The 23,911-nt window shown below is 38.9% G+C and overlaps 2 protein-coding genes and 1 pseudogene across 4 annotated transcripts in view; 2 read left to right on the top strand and 1 right to left on the bottom strand.

Moving 5' to 3' along the window:
* MFSD6 (major facilitator superfamily domain containing 6) overlaps positions 1 to 23,911 on the bottom strand; it is a 74,069-nt gene that overhangs the window by 37,248 nt on the left and 12,910 nt on the right. For all 3 annotated transcript variants that reach the window (XM_053597354.1, XM_053597352.1, XM_053597353.1), the window contains exon 2: positions 9,157 to 10,767. In XM_053597354.1, the coding sequence (XP_053453329.1) occupies positions 9,157 to 10,715 (1,559 nt within the window). In that variant the 5' untranslated portion in view covers positions 10,716 to 10,767. The remainder of the gene's footprint in view (positions 1 to 9,156; positions 10,768 to 23,911) is intronic.
* Positions 11,385 to 11,789, top strand: LOC128590152 (60S ribosomal protein L27-like; annotated as a pseudogene).
* LOC128589743 (translation initiation factor IF-2-like) overlaps positions 19,261 to 23,911 on the top strand; it is a 28,725-nt gene continuing 24,074 nt past the window's right edge. Inside the window, exons 1-2 of the mRNA XM_053596467.1 lie at positions 19,261 to 19,296; positions 21,886 to 22,014. Coding sequence (XP_053452442.1) covers positions 19,261 to 19,296; positions 21,886 to 22,014 — 165 coding nt within the window. The remainder of the gene's footprint in view (positions 19,297 to 21,885; positions 22,015 to 23,911) is intronic.

The following is a 23,911-nucleotide window of genomic DNA, read 5'->3' as shown; positions in this document are numbered from 1 at the left end:
GTAATGCTGTTATTAATAAGTCTGCCTGGTGGCTATGGTATAATATGGTAATATATTTATTTGCAAAATTGTTCTTTTCAAGGAACTATAAAAACCAAATTATTCCCTTTCAATTCCTGATCATAAATTCTTATATTTTTGAGACTCTGTAGCTTGCAGTTTAATAATGAGAATCCGTATGAGAAATAGCTCTAAGGGGCCTTTTCTATAAATCTCAACATCTTTGAAGGTAAAATAGGAAAGGAATAGGAAAATAGAAATCTACCACATATAAATAACAATAGCTGCTACCACATATAAATAACAATAGCTGCAATTACAATGATTTGATATGCCAGCTTTTATGGAGATGGTAGTTTATAGCCACCAAGCCCTAAAGTATGGCATCAAGGAAAACACTTTACTTTTTATGTGGCTTCTTTATATCACTAGTAGTTCGTTTTTTAATAAATGCTATGACACGAACTACACATATACGATATGGCCTACATGTCCTCCACATATTAATTGAGTACTTAGCACAACAAGAACAATCTAGAATTGCTCATATTTTAACAACTCCAATGCTCTCCAGTTTAAATGAAAATGAAAATGAAAAATAAAATCCAATGGTGATGGACTCCCACTGACCTACCCTGACAGGCTCACCCAATCGCTCAGGTCCAGGAAAACATTGCCAATTCCACTTTTGGCTAAAATCAAAACAAAAGAATCTGAAACCACTAACTTTGTGTTCTCTGATTAGAAAAGCTCTAACTAGCTCCATTCTCTAATATTCATTACGTCAAAATAACAACGTCATCTCAGATCCCCCAAGTGTGCTAACATTTTTGTGTTTCTGTGTGTCAAGACATCATTTCCAGTTATTTTTTCTTTGAATCAGACAGACAGGGCCCATCTGTTTAGTTTTCTCTGAAACATTTAGGATTGTATTAAATGTGAAACCTCTTAATAAATATTCATGATGATGGCTTATGACCAAGGCCAGGCCTACCGTATTTTCGGTGCAATGCACTGGGAGATCCCCAGAGTCTCTAAATCCCTTACCTCCTAAGATCTGGTCCATTTAAAGATAGAATCAGTATAGTCTTAGGTGATTCTCTAGGTGGTTAACATTTAAGCTCAGCTTTAAAGCCAAAGTATAAATGCCAGAGAGACTGGAATCAAGTATTTAATCTCTTATATTCCCACCAATATGTAAGTTTTGAGTTGGAAAGACCCAGAAAAAAATATCAATAAATGTCTACTATAGATTTCTTATTTTTGGCCAACTTAGAATTTCTAGTTTACATTTCATTAGCATTTTTTAAAATGGAAATGTGCCTCAAAGCTTTTCTTCCCTCTCCCCAATTCTAGAAACTTCATGACATTGTCAAATGATTTTCTTTTCAACCCAGAAACCAGTGAGTCACCAGGGAGATTTTACTACTGACAATACCTACATAGCTCTCCCAGTTAGAAATACTTTTCAACTGGGGCTATTTTTCAGGAAGCTAGGGATCTGTGGCACTTGGAACTATAGGATTTAGCAGAGTAAAGCATGCCTTTCTTTTGGAGAGAATACTCTGCCAGGGAATCAAAAGATCTGTGCAGCCTTGAATACATTCTGCCTCAACCTGTCTGTCTTGTTGATCAAATAGTATGCTATTATAATCTCAAAATTCCTTCAGCGTTTGTAACAATTCTGTGATATTTAAAACTCAGATAAATTTCAGCAAGGGTAAATCTCAGCTTAGTCTTAGTGAAATAAACCTCATCATAGGACAAGGGTGAATCCTAAAGATCATTTGATGATGGCAAAAGTAACATCATTTTTAGAAAATTCCATTGTGAGGGTGGGATTTTTTTAACTGAATTCACAAAAAATGTTTTAAATATTAAAATGTATACCCTTTGATCAAGAAGGAAGTAGAATAACATATTTTGTTCTGCTACTTGTGCTGTATCTCCTTTGCCAAATCTCCTCCATATAAAAAAGAAGACATAGCAAACCTCAGCCCTTTAATCCATAGAGGTTAAAGCGAAAGGGGATAAGGGGAGAAAATGACCTTCCTTTTGTCCATTAGTCAACCAATTACAGGAAGCATTACTCTTCCCATGTTATGAATTTGATTTCAAAGTAATTATTCTAACAGAAAGTATTTATCATTTTTTCCAACTGATGCTGAAAATGAAATTTCTAAACCAAAGTACTAGGAAAGGAATATGACCTTACGTTCTAAGGCCCTATCCTATGAAATGAATTACTTTCTTTTTTGTATATCTAGAATGGTGCTAGTTATGTACCATCCTTGGGAGAAGTGAAATAATAGTCATTCAAATCATTCTCTATGTTCTGTGATTCTGAGGCGCACCAATTGAGAAAGGTTAGTAAAATTAAAAAAAAAATTATATTCCTTTAAACAGGCAGGGTATGGTGTTGTTTTTTGGTTTTTTACTTCACTCTCAGAAGTGAGCTATTCTGGGAAAGAAGTATAGGATATATTTGAGTCTTGCTTTTTAGCGTGTGAAATAGCTAGATTGTACCTTTTCCTAAATAAATACTCTATGAGTTGAACGTAACCAACACTCAGGTGTCACAGAACACCACCAGCAGCAGCAGTCACGCCAACAGCAGTTCCTACTGCTTCCCGCTTCTGATACTGTACTGCCACCTGCATTTTACCAGATTCAATGGAGTCTTATAATTAAGAAAAACGTAACATGTCAGAAGACTGGCAAAGTAATAATTTTTTTAAATGAGCTGAACTCCTAACATAAACCAGTCACTGTTCTAAGCAATTGTCATGTTTTTGTCACACTTGGTCTTCATTAAAAAACGTTGAGGGATAGGTAGGAATAGTTTCCCTATTTACAAATGGTACAACAGAGACACAGAAAGTTCTATGACTTGTCCAGAGCCACATGACTCCGAATGGCAGAGCCAGGCTCTGACCCAGATCCTCTGACTCAGCCTGTGCTTGTAACCACTATGTAATGCTGCCTTTCATAAATAAAAACAGGAGGAAATTTCCCCCTGGAAAAAGCAGCTATTTCCTTACTGATTTTTTTTTCCCTCTCTCTTCCTTACAGTCCTGCTCCCTTTATTTTTTCTTCTCCTTGCCTTTATCTTAGATCCACTTCTTTTTTTTTTTTTTTTTTTTTTTTTTGTGGTTTTTGGCCGGGGCTGGGTTTGAACCCGCCACCTCCGGCATATGGGACCGGCGCCCTACTCACTGAGCCACAGGCGCCGCCCCTATCTTAGATCCACTTCTAAACACCCACAGAGGGTATCTGGCTTAAGCAATGGAATATTGAGGGATGCTCAGAAAGTCAATTCTAAAGCAAGATGTGGAAATGCATTACAGTAAATACTACAACAACACAATTCCCCATAATAAAAATAGTTTCAAGCATAAGGATACTCACTTTAAGCAATAAATCAACATCTCAGTAAGATCAGCAACTTGGAATGCTATCTTGGAGACAACTATAATAGATGTTCCTCAGCTCATTTCTGTTAGACCACATGATTTCTTTGTAGATCTTATCCATGTTCATAGTTTTAACTGTCTCAAATCTGTATCCCCAATCCTAACCTCTCCATTAAGTTTCAGACCTATAATAGTGAACTGTCTGCTAGATATTTCAACTTTAAACCATCTATAGTTATGCCAACTTTAAACCATCACCCCCTCCCCAATTCTACATCTCCTTTCTGAATTTCCTATTAGATGTAGTGGAACTCCCATACCATGCTGGAAATGTGGGAGCCTCTTCCTCACTTCCTACATCCACACCATTCTATCATCAGTGTTACTGCCCAAATCTACCCCTTCCCTCAATTTCTGTTGTCAGTGCTGGAGTTCAGACCTGTGCCATCTCTCAGACTATCTTAAGAACCTTCTCAGTGGGCTCCCAGCTACAAAGTTACCCTGCACATTACAAATAAGAGTGATCATCCCATATGAAAATCTATGGCCCTCCCCTGTTTGGAATCTTGCTATGGCTCCCTTTTGCCTCCAGATAAAGTTCACGTTCCTAACCGCTACATCCATCTGGCCATCAACCTCTCCTGTTTTCTCCAACCCCCTTTCTTTTAGTGCTCAGCCTCTAACTCCTACTAATCTGGGATTCTTTAGGCCTAAATAACTGTTCAATTAAACTGAAGAAAAATGCAGAGTTTGGCTTTTTAAATAATACAGAGTAATACCTGCTACTATAAGGCATGTATAAACTGTGACTTCAAATTTACTATGAAAATTAAGTCTTTTAAAATACTTTAATTTTGGTCAAAATAATTTTTTTTTTTTTTTTTTAGACAGAGTTTCACTGTGTTGCCCTTGGTACAGTGCTGTGGAGTCATAGCTCACAGCAACCTCAAACTCCTGGGCTTAAGAGATTCTCTTGCCTCAGCTTCCCAAGTAGCTGGGACTATAGAAGTCCGCCACAACACCTGGCTATTTTTTTGCTGTAGTTGTCATTGTTGTTTGGCAGGCCCAGGCTGGATTCAAACCCACCAGCTTTCGTGTATGTGGCTGGCACCCCAGCCACTGAGCTACAGGCTCCAAGCCTGGTAAAAATCATTTTTAAAGAATAATCCACACTTAAGAAATTAGAAGGGGTAAAAATTGTTTATGACCCACCACTTTTTGCTTTTTTTTTTTTATTGTTGGAGATTCATTGAGGGTACAATAAGCCAGGTTACATTGATTGCAATTGTTAGGCAAAGTCCCTCTTGCGATCATGTCTTGCCCCCACAAAGTGTGACACACACCAAGACCCCACCCCCCTCCCTTCGTCCCTCTTTCTGCTCTATTTCTATTCTATGTCTTTGCTATGGCAATTGCCATCAGAAGTCTTCCTGAGCAGTGGAGGATGGTGTATGAGTCAGGACCTAACCAGAGAGACAGGCACCCCTCTTTCTTAATTCAGGTATTTGCTCAGGAAGGTGATGGAAAAGCTGAGAAGCCATAGCACTGCGAGAGAACTGTGGGCGGCCTCCCCCTGGCCCAGGTTAGAGAATGAAGGGAGGAGACCGATGCTGCTGGAGGTCTGGGTCACCCACAGGGGGTGGAGCCACGGGTGAGACGCTCGCAGAGATATGCCTGACAGGACACAGAGATCTCCTGAGCTGAAAGACAGGCAGTGATTCTGCCCGGAGCAGGACCAAGTGCAGGAGTAGAGTCAGCTAGAAAAAAAGGGCTGGGAAACCTGCAGAGGGTTCTCCTGAGAATTTAGCTGAGCTCTGACCAGCAAATAAATGCATGTTAAAAAAAAAAAACTACCAGAGGCCAGAGAAAGAACCCCCTGAAAGGATTAGAGGAACAGTCTCCAAAACTTACATAAATATGCTACATGATCTGGAGACACACACACCCTGGTTTCTTCCTCTCCCTCCCTCTTGGTGGTTCTCACCTTGACTTCACACTGGACTCAACTAGGGAACTTTTGAAAGTTTGAAGGTCTGGGGAAACCCCGAGAGCATTTCTGTTAATTGGTTTGGGCACAGCCTGGGCATTACTGAGCTTTAAAAGCTCTCCTGGTGAGTCTAATGGTTAGAGCTCAGGCTGAGCCCAGACAGAGATCAGATCCTAAGAAACACAGCACACAGAAATCACACCCTTCCAAGCAGGCAGGGAAAGGGGAGGATCTGAGAGCCTGGTCTAGGTTTGGCCAAGATGGCACAAAGAGGTGGGTAGAAACGAGGGAGATGATGAAAAGCAAAAAGTCACAGACATGATCCTCTCTAAACCCTGAGTGGCCGGCTCAAATTGATCACCCCCCACTGCAGAATTTCCTCTCTCTTATGACACTTACTGCTGTTCCTCTGGCGGTAAGACACTCATCCGGTGTCCTCAGCTGAGCTGCGGCCGGCATCTTGCTATCAGCTTTGGCTCTTCCTGCAGCGCCCGCCCGTCAGGAAAGCCTGGTGCTCCTCCTCTTGCTATCTGCATTATGTTGTTTCCTTCTTTCCCAAACTGGCTGGCTCATTCACATATCTAGCTGTTGTTGAGTAGTAATTAATGGCTAAAAATAAATAATATGTTATCTCCTCTGGATAATGTTTGCATGGCAAACTGACCTTGAGTGTAAAAATTTCAGGGCAAAGTCACAGATTGATTGAGTAGATTTGTGTATGTTCCTTAATAGGTAAATAAATTTAAATCAACATGGTGACAGCCTAACATTGGAAGTAACAATTTACAAACTATTTAGTGCAATTTTTTTAAATTACAATTCCACTCATGGCTGTTAAAACATTCAACAAGGTGAGGGTACCTTAAGATATATTTATATCTCATTAATCATCTTTATATAAATGAGCCTAACACATACTAGTACATTTCAAAATCTTGTGATTTCAAATCAAAAGAAATGTATTTTATATTTACTAATATTTATAAGAAATATTAAGCATTATCCTATTTGCCTGAGAAAGTCAATTTTCCAGAGAAGGACAAAATCCACAGTCAAAATCATCTACCCTATGAGTGTATGTGTACACATGTGTTTGGACTGATTTGTTATTTCCTGAAAATCTGGCTCAGATTGTGAAATGGTTAAAATACTAAGTGGTTCAAAGCTGAATATACTATTTTTTTAAATTGTTTTCTGGGGCAAATTTTTCTTATTAAGACTCTATATAAAAAGTTTGTGTGCCAGGTGCAGTGGCTCATGCCTACAATCTTAGCATTCTGGGAGGCCAACACGGGACGATCCCTTGAGCTCAGGAGAGCAAGACCAATCCAAGCAAGAGCAAGATCCTATCTCTACTAAAGAAGAAAAATTAGCTGGGTATTGTGGGGGGTACCTGTAGTCCTAGCTACTCAGAAAGCTGAGGCAAGAGGATCATTTGAACCCAGGAGTCTGAGGTTTCTGTGAGCTAGCTGATGCCATAGCACTCTACCCTGGGCAACAGAGTAAGATTCTGTCTTAAAAAAAAAAAAAAATTGTGAAAATTTACTTCTGACTACATTAAGATATTTATAACTTTTATGGTTGAGCTGACTCCTAAAAACAAATTCTCAATAGGATAGTCACAAAATACTGAAAAAAATCTACATGCTTACATATAGGGCCCCAGACAGACTTACCTTTTGGATCAGACACAGAATACATATAAAGACTAAAATTTTAGAGGAAGAGAACTTCTTTTACCAAGTGTGTAATGTATGATACTCTTTCAATGGAAATGTAAACTATCTGCACTACACCTTTAAACCACCACCTGATCAGGCTCCCAAAATTCTTACGAAAAGAAATATATCCATTCTGCCTGAGTATGTAGACATAATCTCATTTTAGCTATCATATTCTTTTGAAAGTACTTAATTAATACAATTTAATGGACAGAATTAAAATTCAAAAGAGATGGATGATCTCATATTGATGGAATGCCAGCAGGCTCTTAGGAGCAACAATGTGACTACAAGAGCCATCGTCTTTTATTACCTCATTAAATAACAAAAGGGAGATGCTTTTTATACATAAAACCAGAAATTTAAGGTTAAGAGAGCTATAGGTTTTTATATAATGAGTAACTAATACTACTTGGGAAAGAGAAGTATAAGCTCATGTAATCACCAAAGTAACAGTAAATGCACTAGGATTTTATCATGAAAATATTGCATATACCTTTTCTAGCATATGAACAATTTCTTTGAAAACAGAACCTGAACACAATGTACCCCATACATTGTGTTCAACTAATGTTGTCGACTTATTAAATAATGATGTCTAGGCACTTCACCTATTGTTAATACCTAACTGGTACCTTTCTGGGAATGAACGAGGGTAATTTTAAAGATGCTATTAATGGCGATGAGACCCACTCCCAAACTGAAGTGTATAATTCATCTTAGTCAAGAATCACAGCTCAGATAAACATGCCCTTGACAAGGTTAAAGCACAGCCCAAGTTCTTAGAATCATATGGCTCTTTTTCAGATTGCTCCCACTTAATGCGCCTCACAGATTCTGTGGGTCCGGGAACTATCCATACAGTGCCTGACTTTGTTTAGTCAAACAAAAGGGTCAAAGATTGAGAAAGAGAAGAACAGGACACAGCCTCCCAAAGCAAAACCAAACCAAATCAGAAAAAATATTCATAATTGTTTAAGGAAAAAAATTATTCTAGGTTGAAACTTTAAATTACAAAATACTTTCCTCTGGAGAAAAGAAATGAAGGAAAGATCAATGTTTTTCAAGTCTTATTATATGTATCATTGCTATTTCTCCTTTTTAATTTTCTTATAGAAACGGCAGATTTAAATGTTACTACATATGCCATATACACATACAGCTGCTTTCTCTTATTAGTTATGGCATTCAAATTTTAGGGGCAGACATGTCAAACTTTTCTATGAGACAAGAATGCTGACTTAAGTGCAGCTGGCTCCACATTTTAGAGCCAGCAATAAAACGGAAAGATCTATAAAGAGCAAGGTACTATTCAATCAGCTTTAAGCAAAAAGTAATGGTGAGAAGCATTATACAAAAGGCACCAGGCATTTATAGATTTCTTTTGACTAAAAGGATTACATGGAAAATTTTAGGTGGAAGAAAGATTTTTAAACATTCCATGTTTTTAAAGAAAAACAAACGTAGATAATCATATAACAATCAGAAAAAGTTAAGAACCTCCTCCAAGGATTAGGGATTACACTGGGCTGCATTACTGCCTTATTAAATATGTATATAAGGGACATCTTTGTATACCATATATTCAAGCTCTACGCCATCAAGTGACTAAGAACAAACAAAGGCTAAAAAAAAAAATCCAATTTATCCACTTAAGCTCTCCTTCATAAATGCCTAGGATGGGTGACTCCTTCAAGGTCCATGGAATAATATATTCACTAAATTGGTATTCTCATACCTGAAAACATTTGCCATAAGAGTCTCTTAGCACATAAGTAACATCTCTTACAGATCTTTCTGAGGGGTGGGAGAGAGGAGGCCGCCGTTTTTTGTTTGTTTTAGATAATCCCCCTAGGTTCTTGATTTCCCTCTTTTCGTTTCTATTTTAAGGATAAAGAACAGAAAGCCCCATTCTCACCTCAACCCTATCCCCCAACACAAATTATAATATCTCTAAATGTGCTAAAAGAACATATAAACTATAGAAAGATAAAGTTCAATTGCTGAGGGGCAGGAATAGTAAGCATTTTCTTACCTGATATGGCCAATCAATTCAATAAGCTTATGACTAAAGAAATAAGCTGTCAGCTCAGATACATGACTCAGGACTGAACAGACCCCAAAGAGGGTTGTAGTTCCATTCAGGTCTTCCAAATGCCAGTAGAGGAAGGTGAAGACGAAGCCGTATCCAAAACCCATAAACCACGCCACGAACAACACGGAGCCGTACTGCACGCTGCAAAGCAGTTTGATCAAGTCCCAGAAGCTAAAGGCCTGCGAGTGGCTGGCAGTGGTCGGGGTCTCTTCTGAGGATTCTGTGGAGTTATTTCTCTCCATCTGAGGGATCTCCACCTCTTTCCCTTTACTATCATCATTTTTGAAGTGGTTGTAGCGGAACCGGAACTGAGTTGCCACAATCAAGGCCATGGTCATGAGAACTCCGAAGACAATGAAGACGATCTGGTAGTTCCGGTATTCAGGGGGCTTACACCCCTTCCCATCAATGATCACATCTAGGTGGGTGTAGTCGATCCCTATGCCCACCGACAGCATCGCCAGGCCCCAGCCCAGGGAGCCCCACATGCGCTGCAATCCATAGCGATCTCTGTGCTTTCCTAGATACTGGAGTGTTACCGTATCTACAATCGTGACAGAAGAGGCACTGAAAAATTCTCCTATGATGACAACTACCAAGATCACCAAGAATATAGCTTCAACTTCTTGTTGATCATAAACAAGAGTGACTTGGTCAGAAGGTAAGGATTTGGTGGTAGTGACAATAGCAGTGGTTGTCTCCCTGGTTACATTTCCTGGGGGGGCAGGGGCAGCTGTGGTAGAGTTCAAGGTCAAGTCCATCATATGGTCAGTAATTTCATGTGTCTGGGGCTGCTGAGTGGGTTCACTGAACTTGTCTGGGGCTGCTGAAACAGTAATAGCATCTGAGACATTGAGCCCTATTTCTAACATTAATGGCCAGTCTGAAGGAGGCAGTTCCCGTTTCTCACGCATTTTTGGTGATACAGTAAGGAAAGTGGTAACAGAAGAATTTGTTGGCAGGACGGTTAACTGGTGACTTGCATTGGTGGGGCGAGCTGTCGGGGGAATCTTTGGTACACATCTCAAGGTAGCGGGTTTGACAAATCCAATGCCCAGGTTGAATAAAACCCAACATAAAAGAGAAAAGAGGAGGACAATTTTGCCTTTTTTAAAGCGATCTGCAACCACACCCCAGAAGGGGGCACTGCAGAATTCAATGAAGTATCGAATACCTACTAGCAGTCCACTCTGGCTTGGTGACATTCCCAGCTGTTTATAATACACGGGCAAAAGTGGATAGAGAGAGCCATAGGCAGAGTAAAAGAAAAAATAAAAGACCTTGGAAATTAGAAGGTCGTTGTTTATCTTAACACAATGTTTCTCTATCCAGTCTATTTCCTCCTCAGGAATAGCGGATGTTTCTGTGGAGGACGGTGTTTCATTCGAAGGTGGTTCTGGTTCCCTGGAAATACCATTAAAGGGATCAGCAAGCACATATTTTCTCTTCTGTTCCTCTTCATCATCAGTTAGGATAGCAACTTTATCATCTGCCGCCATGGCTCACACCACCATCAGAAAGTTTATGACCTTCAGAGTTTTAGTTGTTGATCTGTAAAGTAAAATTTAAACGATGGCTTAGAATGAAAATCATGACATGTAAACACAGAACTTCATCTTGCTGGAAACTAAGGCATTACAAACTGTAGCTAAAATAGTAATTGTGGGAAAGGATTTTCATCATTTACTACTTGCAATCACACAATACTGGTAAAGAAAAATAGCTTTAAAAAAATTGCATACTCTTTGTGGCCATGACTGACTAATTACATCTTCCAGTGTCAGGTTTATGGCTCAGATTCATTCTTAATCTTTTCACTGATTCCCAAGGAAAATGTACAAATGATAGGGATTATGTCTTAACCAAACACAGGGAGTTGAAAATAAACACTTTTCACAGTTTCTAGGTTTCGCTGTTCAAACAAATCCACTGCATCATAAAGTCTAAAATTCTTTAGAAAATAAAACTATTCTGTTTCTAGGGAAAAACAGATTGCACTTTAACCACAACCACAAGTGTAATGAGAGAGCGGGAGCCTAGTGCACTTCTCCAACTGAAGTTGGTCGCCTGTGTCTCATATTCATGTGTTGGTTTTTTTAGGTTAAATTTTTTTTACTTGTTTCCAATCTACCCATCTATCTTGGTTGAAGGTCAGGCTAGCACCAGAAATGGGCAAGTTCATGAAACCCAGGAAAAGTGGTGCCAGTCCTTCCTGGACACTGCTCTAGACACGAAGCCATCATCGTGAACACTGATGATGGCACCTCAGACCACCCCTACAGCCATGCTCGGGTGGCTGGCATTGACCACTATCCCCACAAAGTGACAGCTTCCCTGGGCAAGAAGATCACCAAGTGATCAGAGATCATGTATTTTGTGGAAGTTTATAACTACAATCACCTCACGCCCACAAGGTACTCTGTGGAGATCCCTTTGAACAAAACCGTCATCAACAAGGACGTCTTCAGAGACCTTGCTCTTAAACACAAGGCCCACAGGAGGCCTAGGTCAAGTCTGAAGAGAGGTACAAGGTGAGCAAAAATAAGTAGTTCTTCCAGATGCTGTGGTTTTAGCTGGTGTCTGTTTCAGTCACTAATAATATTTGTTTTTAATTTTATTTTTACTTGAAGTAAAATTCACATAACACAAAATTCACCATTTTAAAGTGTACAATTCAGTGGCATTTAGTACGTTCACAGTGTTGTACAACAACCATTCTATGTAGTTCCCAAAGCATGCTTTTCTTCATAGTGAATGGAAAACATTTTGTTTTTTCCTCTAAGAAAGCCTGAAGGAAAAGTGAAATAAAATTATTTCTGCCTGAAAGACTCTCTTCAGTATTCTGTACATATTTTCCCCTCATCATTAGTCCCTTCATCTCTCCGACTCAGCCACTGTAATTCCAATTTGTCACCGGAGAGGAACAAATAATTCCCCCATGGACTTATTTTCTAAATTAACTTAATTCTTGAGCTCAAAATTTTAAAGATGCTGATTTATGTTTATAATGTATAAAACTGTAGGAAACTTTTGAGTGAAAAGAAAAGACTCAACAACATATCTATTTTGAATCTTTCCCTCAACCCCATTAAAATAACACACAGATTTTTAGGGTCATAATTCAGACTACAATGAGTTAAAGAGCATATGATAGCAATTATATAAAATTCTGGGGGGCAGAAAGTAAACGATTGGTAAATTACTTAGTATCTCTGAGAAAACTAAAACATGGGTTGATAATGGGGAAAGCCAAGAACTAATACAATCTCTCAAAAATTCATGAGTTGGCCACATTAGGCTTATCTGCAAATTGTGGGGGAAGTTGCTGCCTAAATAGAATTGAAAGCCTAACATTCCCAACTTGGAATGTTCAATCCCCTTCTCCACTCCATATAGTTGGCCAAACAACTATAGTTTGTTTTCCTCTGGAAAAGATAAAACATAGATTCTCTGGCCACAGAACACCTGACGGAGTTGCAAGTAGCAGCACCAGGCTGAAAATAGGACATCGAGAAGACAAGTGCATCTTGGACTCTAGGTCTTGGCACCATCTCCAGCCCCCATCCCATGTTCTTCATTAGATTCCCAGAGGCTGGCAAGACTTTCGTCCACTGGGCAGGAAACATGCAGCCTCTGCCCTAGAGAACCTACAACTACATGCAGTGATAAGGATGAACCTTGTAAACATAATATAGGGTGAAAGAAGCAAAAACAAAACAAAATTTCATATACCATATGATTCCATTTATGAAAAAAATAAGCAGGATAAACTAACTTATGGTGTTAAAAGTCACAGTCAACTTCTCTTCTAATAAGATAGAATAGTAGGGAATATTTTTCATTCCCTTTGATTAAAAACCTTGGATAATATATATAATATAAACACAGATGACTCGGAAAGGCAAACTATAGAAGACAGCCTGGCTGGGGACCTTGGTACAACACAGAGATAAGGAGAGCTGAATAACCCACAAACACCAACGAGTGTAGATTGGTGCAAAAATGCCAGCACATGCCTGCTCTCTCTAGCCAAAGGCACAGGAAAGGGACACCAAGAAAGACAGAAAACTTCAGACGGTAACCGCTCTACTCCTGCCAAATATCACAGAAAAAGAACTGTGCCTGCACTCCCATTCCTACCCACACCAGCAAAGTCTGACTGCAGAACCTAGAATGCTACTTTCACCAGACTATACTCAGTAGTATCCCAACCCCTCAGCTGAGCTGGAGTCAGATAAGGTAAAGGAGGGAGTGATACTTTCATCCCTGTTAGGCATAATAAGACCACAGTATGGATGGAGACTACGTAGATCAGTGGTTCTCAACCTTCCTAATACCACGACCCTTTAATACAGGTTCCTCATGTTGTGGTGACCCCCAACTATAAAATTATTTTCGTTGCTACTTCACAACTATAATTTTGCTACTGTTATGAATTGTAATGTAAATATCTGATATGCAGGATGCATTTAGGTGACCCCTATGAAAGGGTCGTTCGACCCCCAAAGGGATCGAGACCCACAAGTTGAGAAGCGCTGAGTAGAGAGCCTGGACCGCCTCCCACCTGTTAGTAACAAGGTACGTTTCCCCACTGGCCTAATGTCAAAGGCAGTGCAAAGGAAAATCAGACTTTTACCACTGCCCAGCAGGAAGGTCACTCCTCCACCCTCACTGGGTATCAGTGAAGGTCACATGGGCAGCCCTAATGGGGAGTTGGAACACCCATCTCCACCTTACAGTAATGAAAAGCCCTCCACCCTCAGGTGTCAACAGAGGCAGAGTAGGGAACCTTGACTTCTACCTGCAGCTGGCAAGAATGAAGTAGTATCCCCCATTCCCTTGCCAGAACACTTCCAGAAAAAATCAGCTGAAACAGAAGGTTTAAAGAAGATCTAGGGTCTCATGACATAATAATCCAAATATCTAGCTTTCAATCAAAAATCATGCATCATACCAAGAACCAGGAAGATCTCAAACTGAATAAAGAAAGACAACCAATGGATACCAAAACTGAGATGACAAGAATGTTGGAATAGCCTGACAATGATTTTAAAATAGCCATCATAAAAATGCTTGAACAACTGCAAACATGCCTGAAACAAAACTAAACAAAAATAGAAAGTCTCAGCAAAGAAATACAATACATAAAAAATGGAAATTTTATAATTGGAAAATACAATAATGAAAAATTTTTAAAGCTTGCATGTAATCTTAGCACTCTGTGGGAGGCCAAAGCAGGTGGATTGCTCGAGCTGAGGCCAGCCTGAGCAAGAGCAAGACCTCATCTCTAAAAATAGCTGGGGCCTGGCAGGGTGGCTGATGCTCGTAATCCTAGCACTCTGGGAGGCCAAGGCAGGTGGATTGCCTGAGCTCACAAGTTCCAGACTAGCCTGAGTCAGAGCGAAACCTCACCTCTAAAAATAGCCTGGCATTGTGGCTGGCGCCCATAGTCCCAGCTACTTGGGAGGCTGAGACAAGAGGATCATTTGAGCCCGAGAGTTTGAGGTTGCCATGAGCTGTGATGCCACAGCACTCTACTAGGGGCAACAAAGTGAGACTCTGTCTCAAAAAAAAAAATAAATAAAAATAAAAATAGCAGGGTGTTGTGGTGGGCACTTGTAGTCCCAGCTGTTTGGGAAGCTGAGACAAGAGGATCACTTGAGCCTAAGAGTTTGAGGTTGCTGTGCGCTATGCCTTCTACCCAGGGGGATGAAGTGAGACTCTGTCTCAAAAGAAAAAAAAAAAATTGAAAGCTCAATGGATGAGCTCAACAGCAGAATGGGCAGGGGGAAGAATCACTGAATTTGAATACAGAATAGAAATTATACAATCTGAACAGAAAGAAAACAGACTGAAAAAAAAAAAACCCCAATAACAGTGCCTTAAGGACCCGTGATACTCTAACAAAAGATCTAATATTGATGTCATCAGACTCCTAGGGAGGTGAGGAGAAAAAAGGCAGGGGTGAAAAAGTACTCAAAGAAGTAAAAGCTGAAAACTTCTCAAGTTGGCAAAAGACATAAACCTAAAATTCAAGAAGGTAAATAACCCCAATAGGATAAACCTAAAAAAACAAAAACAAAAACAAAAACAAAAAAACAACAACAACCCAAACCAAGACACATCATACTCAAACTTCTGCAAACTAAAAACAAAGAAAAAAAAATCTTGAAAGCCAATAGAAATCACAACACCACCACTTACAAATAAGAGAGATACAATTCAAATGATAGTGGATTTCTCAGGAACTACGGACACCAGAAGAAAGGGGTACAATAATTTATAAGTGCTAAAAGAAAAGAATTGTCAACCCAAATACCAAAACCAGAAAAAAAGATCATCAAAAATCAGAAAACTACGGACCAATATCCCTCATAAATCTAGACACAAAATATTATAAAAGAGAATTTGGTAATGTATAAAAAGAATTATACACCATGACGAAGTGTGGTTTATTCCAGAGACAAGGCTGATGCAATATTTGAAAATCAATTAGTCACTGCAATCTACCAAGCTAAAGAAGAAAAATTACTTAATCCTATCAACATAGAAAAGGCATCTGTTGCATAGAAAGGCAACATAGAAAGGCATGCTCATTCATGATAAAAAGTCTCAGAAAAATAGAAATAGAAGGAAAATTCCTCAGCTTGATAAAGATCACCTACACAAGCCTACAGGTAACATTATATTTAACCGTGAAAGACTGAATGCTTCTTCTCTAAGATAGGAAACAAGGGAAGACTGTCTGCTCTCACCACTCTTATGCAACATAGTGCTGGAAGTTCTAGCCAATGCAAAAGGAAAGAAAAGAAAACAAAAGGCATGTAGATTAAAAAGGAAGAAATAAACTGTCCCTGTCCTAGCTCACATGATTATGTAGAAAATCCCAAGAATTCTAGAACTAAAGTGAGTGCAGCAAGTTCACAAGATGTAAGATAAACATAAAAAAATCAATTGAATTTCTGTATCCCAGCAAAGAACACATACATACCAAAATTATAAACATAATACCATTTATAATTACATTTTTAAAAAATATATATTTAGATATAAACTAGCAAAGCTTGTACAGGACTACACGCTAAAAACTATAAAATGCTGATGAGAGAAATCAAAGACCTAAATAAATGGAGAGACATACCATGTTTATGGATTGAAACTTGTAAGAAAGATTTCAATTCTCTTTAAATTGATATACAGGTTTAAAAAAAAACCCTATTAAAATCTCAAGACATTTTTGTAGCTATAGATGAGATTATTCTAAAATTTATCCAGGAACAGAAAGAAACCAGAATGGCTAAAGCAATTTTGAAAAAGCCTACTTATTACATAGCTACACGGTAACCAAGACTATGTCATATTATCCAAAAAACAGACACATACATCAATGCAATAGAAAACCCAAAATAAATTCACACAAATGTGACTGTTTTTGACCAAGATGCAAAAGCAATTCAACAGAAGAAAAGGTAACCTTTCAACAAATGGTACTGGAGCAATTAGATATTCATAGGCAAAGGAAATCTCAACCTAAGTCTCCTATCTTATATGAACAAGAACTCAAATAGATCATGGCCTTAATGGTAAAATTTAAAACTATACAACTTTTAGAGAAAAACCTAAAAGCAAATCTTCAGCCTCCAGCACTAGGCAGAGTTCATAAACTTGACACCAAAATCAGGATCCATAAAAGAAAAATTAATGTTAGAATTCATCAAATTTAAAAACGTTTCCTCCACAAAAGACCCTAGTGACAGGATGAAAAGACAAGCTATTGACTGGAAGAAAATACTCCCAGGCCATATATCCAACAAGAAACTAGCTAATACATAAAGAATTCAATGAGAAAGTAGACAAAAGACATGAACAGGTATTTCACTGAGAAGAAATATAGGGTATACAGGTGCAAATAAACACATGAAAGCATGTTTAACATCATTAACAATTAGGGAAATGTAAATAAAGCCATGATGAGATACCACTATACACCTCTAAGGTGGCTAAAATTAAAATAACGGCAACACTGACTTCTGGTAAGGATGCTGACTACTTATCCATTGCTGGTGGGGGTGTACGTTACTGACACTCTTACAGGGGTCCTCAAACTTTTTAAACAGTGGGCCAGTTCACTGTCCCTCAGACTGTTGGAGGGCCGGACTATAGTTTAAAAAAAAAAACCATGAACAAATTCCTATGCACACTGCACATATCTTATTTTCAAGTAAAAAAACAAAACGGGAACAAATACAATTACACCGCCTCATGTGGCCCGCAGGCCGCAGTTTGAGGACCCCAAAGTAGTTTGGCAGTTTCCTATAACTAAACATATGATTACCTTAGAACCCAGTAATTGCATTTCTGAGCATTTAGCCCGCAGAAATGGAAACGTATTTTCATACGAAAACATGTATGCAAACATTTACAGCAGGTTAAAAAATGGAAACAACCCAGAAGTCCTTTAATAGATGAATGGTTAAACAAACTACAGTACAGCTACACTGTAGAATATTATGCACCAATAAAAATTAACATGCAATAACCTGGATATTCATAAAAAGTAAAAAAATCCAATTCCAAAAGATTACATATTGTATGATTATATTCATATAACATTCTTGAAATGACAAAAATCATTGAAATGGAGAACAGCGTAGTGATTGCCGGGGATTCAGTAGGGAGTAGGGACAGGAGGGGAGTAGAGGTGGCTACCGCAGGCGACACGAGGCATCCTGGTAGTAACAGATAGAAATGTTCTGTTATCTTGGCTGGGCACAGTGGCTCAGGCCTATAATCCCAGCACTTTCAGAGGCTGAGGTGTGGGGATGGTTTGAAGCCAGGAGTTTGAGATATGCCTAGGTAACATAGTGAGACCCCACCCCGAACCCCACTCCTGTCTCTACAGAAATAGATTTTGTAAATGGCCAGGTGTGGTGGTAGATGCCTGTAGCTACTCAGGAATCTGAGGCAGGAGGATTGCTTGAGCCCAGGAGTTTAGGGCTGCAGTGAGCTATGATTGTGCTGCTGCACTCCAACCTGGGAGACAAAGCAAGACCCTATCTCAAAAAAAGGAAAGGGAAAGAGGGAGGGGGAGGGGAGGGAAGGGAGGAGAGGGCTAGAACAGAGGGAGAGGAGCAAGGGGAGGAGGAAAGAAAAAGGAAAAGGAAAGTTTTGGATCTTGACTGCATCAATGTCAATTGTGCTAGTGGACTATAATTTTGCAAGCTATTACCACTGGGAGAAATTGGGTACAAAATACAAGGGATATTTCTATATTATTTCTTACAGCAGTGTGTGAATCTACAATTATCTAAAAATAAAGATAAGCTGAAAAAAAAAAGTTAGGGTAGTGGTTCCCTCAGGAGAGGTAGAAATCTGAGATGCTGATAATACTACATTTTTGACCTGGATCTTTATTTTGTCAACATATTCACTTTGTAAAAATTCAGTGAAATATGTTATTCTACAACAACAAAATAAACTCAAAATGCAGAAAAAAAGATGAAATTGGAAAAGATAAGACAAATACAGAATCATCTAGGAAGTCAAACATCTAGAAAATAATAACTTCAACATGAGAAAATAGAAAAAAATTAAGGGAAGGAAAAAAATTTTCTAGAAAATTTCTCAGAACTGAAAGACAGGAGTTGTCTGAGTGAAATGACCCACCTGGTACTTAATACAATGCGTAAAAATAGATATAAGCAAAAGCATTTTAAATTTCAGAACACTGGACCCTACAAGTTTCCAGAGAATAAAATAATTTACATAAAAACCAGGAACCAGAGCGGCTTCATATAGCTGAACAACAACATTGCAAGGTATACACAGACAAATTATTATTCAAGTTTATGGGTGAAATAAAGATATTTTACATATGCAATTTCTCAAAAAAAGTATCCTTCAAGTACCCATTCTCAGGTTGTGCACTGCCAAACCAAGGTGATATATCAAGTGAGAGTAAAATGAGGGATATACGGGAAATAAGAGAGCTATCATGAGAAAGATATAAACAGAATACCAGAAGGCTGGGATTGGGGATCCAGGATGGCAGCTGTGCGCCTGAAGGCTCCAGGAGAGACTGTCAGTACAATGACACTAGTAGAATACCAACACAGCTGAACATCCTCAGAGGACATTCAGGCAACTGGAAAGAGCTCAAGAATGAATAAGAGATAAGTACAGAGAAATTAAGTAAACAAAACACTACAAGAAAACAAAAATTTGTACAGAAGGAAAAATAATCATAGTTTCCCATACATCTCTGCTATGATTATGCTATGCAAATAGTGAATACTGAAATAACCAAAATTGCCACATAACTACATTGGGAAGATAAATGATAAAGTTGAGCAGGAGTGGAGAGTCACAGACAGGAAAGAGCTAACTGTACCCTCTATAATGAGAAGACTAAAGATCAGCAGTCTCCAATATTTTGGGCACCACGGACCAGTTTCATGGAAGACAATTTTTCCACAGACTGGGGGTAGGGGATGGGCTACCTAGTTCAGGCTGATTCAAGTGCATTCCATCCCCACCTCAGACCATCAGGCGTTAAGAGCCTCACGAGGAGTACACAGCCTAGATGCCTTGCACGTGCAGTTTACAATAGGGTTCACACTCCTGTAACAATCTAGCGCTGCTGCTGATCTCACAGGAAGAGGAGCTCAGATGTGAGCTATGGAGAGAGCTGTAAATACAGATGAAGCTCCACTTGTGTGACCACTGGTCACCTCCTGCTGTGCAGCTCGGATTCCTAACACGCCAAGGACCTTACTCGTCCTCAGGCCAATGCTGGGGACTGTAGCACAATAGATCATGTCTACATTTTAAAGTCAAGAAATAAGAATACAAGCATTTCATTCAAAGGCATACAGGTGATATCAAAATAATGAAAAGAAAAAGCATTTGCCTCTGAGAGGAGGCAAATCATTCTTACTAAAATTGATAGCTTTCTTCATGAAGTATTCAAATTAAATTAAATTTCTGAGAGGAAAAATGAGGACAGAGAGGACAGAAATCTGTTTTTTGCTTTGTTTTTATTACAAACCTTGTAAACATACATTCTTTTATTTAATTTTTTTGAGACAAAGTCTCACTCTGTTGCCCTGGCTAGAGTACAATGGTGTGACCATAGCTCATAGCAACCTCAAGCTCCAGGGCTCAAGTGACCCTCCTGCTTCAGCCTCCCAAGTAGCTGGAACTACCACGTGTGGCTAACTTTTTGTAGAGATAAGGTCTTACCATGTTGCTCAGGCTAGTCTCAAACTCCTGGTTTTAGTAGATCTTCCTGCTAAAGTACTAAAGTACTAGGACTACAGATGTGAACCACATGCCTAGCCAATTCTTTTAAACTTTAAACATGGAAAACTGAAAAATAAATTTGTAGTCATATGACCTCTATCTTTACAAAAGATAATCATTAAAAACAGCTCCTAACACTTTCCTATCATTGACTAAAAATTTTTCAGAAATGTACAGATGTCTGACCGCGTGAATATTAAGCAGGTACCCTACAGTGGCCCTTAATTAATTATCCTACATACACTAACTCCCAAGTTTTACCAAGTAGTTCAGAGAAGGACACAAAGTCCTCTCAAACAGGCATAATTCTCTAAATTATCCAAGTGAGGAGGGAAAACTGATACCCACCTGCTAATTCAAAGATGCAAAATATCTCACTTAAGATGTTGATTTAAACCTTGATGAGTGGCTTTCTTCTGACCCAAACCATTCTTTCCTCTCTATCTTATTCAAACAATTTTTGATTATCAAAGGTTATACAAGGTTTCTGTTCTATGTAAGTTCAGATGGTAAGTAGTTCTGGAAGTATCAACAAATATAAAGTAATTAAGGAAATGTTCTATAACATTCAGTACCTTTTATATAAAATGTCACACTCAGCAACTTTTACATGAATTTCCAATCTAAAAATACAAACAAGAACTTTAAGCTTAAATTCCGAACACTGGTTTTTAGACACAATATATTCAGGTCATATTTAGATTTTGAAACCAAAACAGAGAAATCAAACTATAAACACAGTAATGAAATAAAGCATAACTACAGTCATCATGAAGTCATAAGATCAAGAAAAAAAAGAAACAAGCCAAAACAAATATATCCCCAAATAGGGCATCTTTGGCTGAATTAAATCATAATTAACTTGCCAGAGCAAAAAGTAGAAATATTTATATGCTAGATGAAGCCCTTAATATGTTTCCAAGCTTAGAGGACATTTTCTTCATTAAGAAGTTGATATGGGCAGGGTGTGGAGGCTATAATTGTGCCTGTAATCCTAGCACTCTGGGAGGCCATGTGAGTGGATCACTTGAGCTTAGGAGCTTGAGACCAGCCAAAGCAAAAGCAAAACTGTCTCTACTAAGAGGCCAAGGCAGGTGGATCACTTAAACTTAGAAGTTTGAGGTTGCTGTGAGCTATGACACCACAGCACTGTACCCAGGGCATGAAGTGAGATTTTTGTCTAAAAAAAAAAAAAAGAAGAAGAAGAAGTTGATATGGGCTGAATGTTTGTTTGTCTTCCCAGAAGTAGTAAGTCAAGGCCCTAACCCCCATAATGATAGTATTTAGAGACAGTCCCCTTTGGTGCTAGTTTGGTTGAGAAGAAGTCATAGGGTGGGACCTTCATGATGGGATTAGTGCCTTTAACAGGAAGACAAAGATATCCGCCCCTCCTTCCCCTCCTTCCGCTTCACACAGCAAGAAGCAGTAGTCTCCAAGCCTGGAAGAGGGCCCTCACCAGAAACTGCGCCTACGGGCGCCTTGATCTCAGACTTCTCGGTATGCAGAACTGTGAAAACTAAGCTATTGTCTCAGCCCTCAGTCTATGTATGGTATGTTGTTACAGCAGCCTGAGCAAACTACGACAGAAGTCAACCAACAGATTTCATTCAGCTAATATTTTGGTTTAAAATGCTAAGTCTTAATTCTTTTAAAAAAGAAGCCAGGAAAAAAAAGAGACCAGAAGACAGTTCAAATTATACACAGAATTAAATTTATGAACTTCTCTGAGAAATTTTCTCTTTTGTAAATTTGCAATGAAGCTTAATTGGATAAGGAGGGCTTTTGTTTATCTTTTAGAAAAGTAGAAAAGTTTTTTCACTTCTGTGAAAATATGACACACTCTTTTCAAACCTGGAAAGACATCCTACCTGTTCCTACACTGAAGCATTCAAATAGCAGGTATTTCTGAATTATTGATGAGAGGCAATGAAATCATTCTTGTTAGAATTGATAGCTTTCTTCATAAAGTATTTAAATTAAAACTACTCAAACATATAATGAGTCATCCACAAATGTATGAGTATGGAAACGGATTCAACTTTTAAATAAAAAATAAAAACCTAAGACCTGAATAACTGCCAAAGGTTATAAACATGATGATAACGTATGCTGTGATGTGACAATGACATAATCATCATTGGATGACTGACGGAGAGTAATCAACCCCTGGATACCACAGAAGGGATGCTCTTCCATACGCCACTGCCTTCAGAACTCAGTGTTGTCTAGAAAACAGAACTGAACCTATGAAACAGAGGAACCAATTTCTCAAACCCTTGGAGCTAGCTCTACCTGTCAATGGTTACCATTCTCAATGCCTTTGAGCAATGCAAGTCCCAGAGCCAATTTCCAACTACTGCTGTAATTCATTATCAGTATAAAGAAACCACTGCAAATGAGTCCTGAAGTCCTGGTATTGACACACTGCATTCTTGAACACTCAGCTCAACCCCCAGCATCTTCCAGAACATAACTTTCTTCAGAGACACAGCATGCAACATCAATTCCAACAGATCTTTTTTCAATCAGAATTGCTTTAGCATCTGCTAGATATTTAACCAATGTCATGAAAAAGAAATATAAAATTGGTTTTATAACAGTCACACAGGCCATAAGGGTATTAGAAGTATGCAAAGGTGAACAACTATTTTGAAATTTTCCTCTTCCTTTTCGGACATTTTGACATGGGGCCTTTATGGCTAAGCCAAATCATGAAAGAGTCAAAACTGGTCCTTGTCTTATCAGCCCAGTCTCCAGCTTGAGCTCCCCAGGCACTCCGTGCTGCCCACAGGCTCCCCAGAGCTGCTCTCAGCAGCATTCCACTGTGATTGAAACCTTTCCCAGAAACCAGAACCTGCCACCCTTGTCATTCTTGGTGGACTTATCTGCTAGATGACAGACAAACTGACCCATAACCTTTGGTTGCCCCATCTCAACCACATATCTGTACTTTAATAGGGGCTCAGTGGGCTATGTTATCATCACTACTACCAACTACAACACAACACTTCAGTAACACTCGCTATAGGCCTAGTGTGTATTAGTTCATTTAATTCTCACAACAGATCTCTGGGGTAGAGGTACTTCTGGAGTTCCAACTAGAGTGCCCATAAGAAAAACAGGGTTGTCCCAGAGAATGAGGGACTTATTTGAACCATGAAAGATGAGCAGGATTTGCCTTAGGCAAAGATGAATGGGAAAACTACTCCAGGATGGGGAAATGAAAGGCAGTAGGGGTCCTTTAAAAGATTAATCCTTGGGCTAAAAGACATAGAAGACTACCAAACAGCAAAAGGTTGCAGAGAGAAGGGAAGACGGGACACAAAATGCAAAGTTAGAGAGTTGTGCTGAAAATAAAGACTTTTTTTTTTTAATTGAGACAGAGTCTCACTTT

Source organism: Nycticebus coucang, chromosome 7 (assembly GCF_027406575.1).
Source record: "Nycticebus coucang isolate mNycCou1 chromosome 7, mNycCou1.pri, whole genome shotgun sequence".
Taxonomy (NCBI): Eukaryota; Metazoa; Chordata; class Mammalia; order Primates; family Lorisidae; genus Nycticebus; species Nycticebus coucang.
Note: the sequence above shows the minus strand (reverse complement) of the source record. Positions and strands in the feature narration are given on the sequence as shown.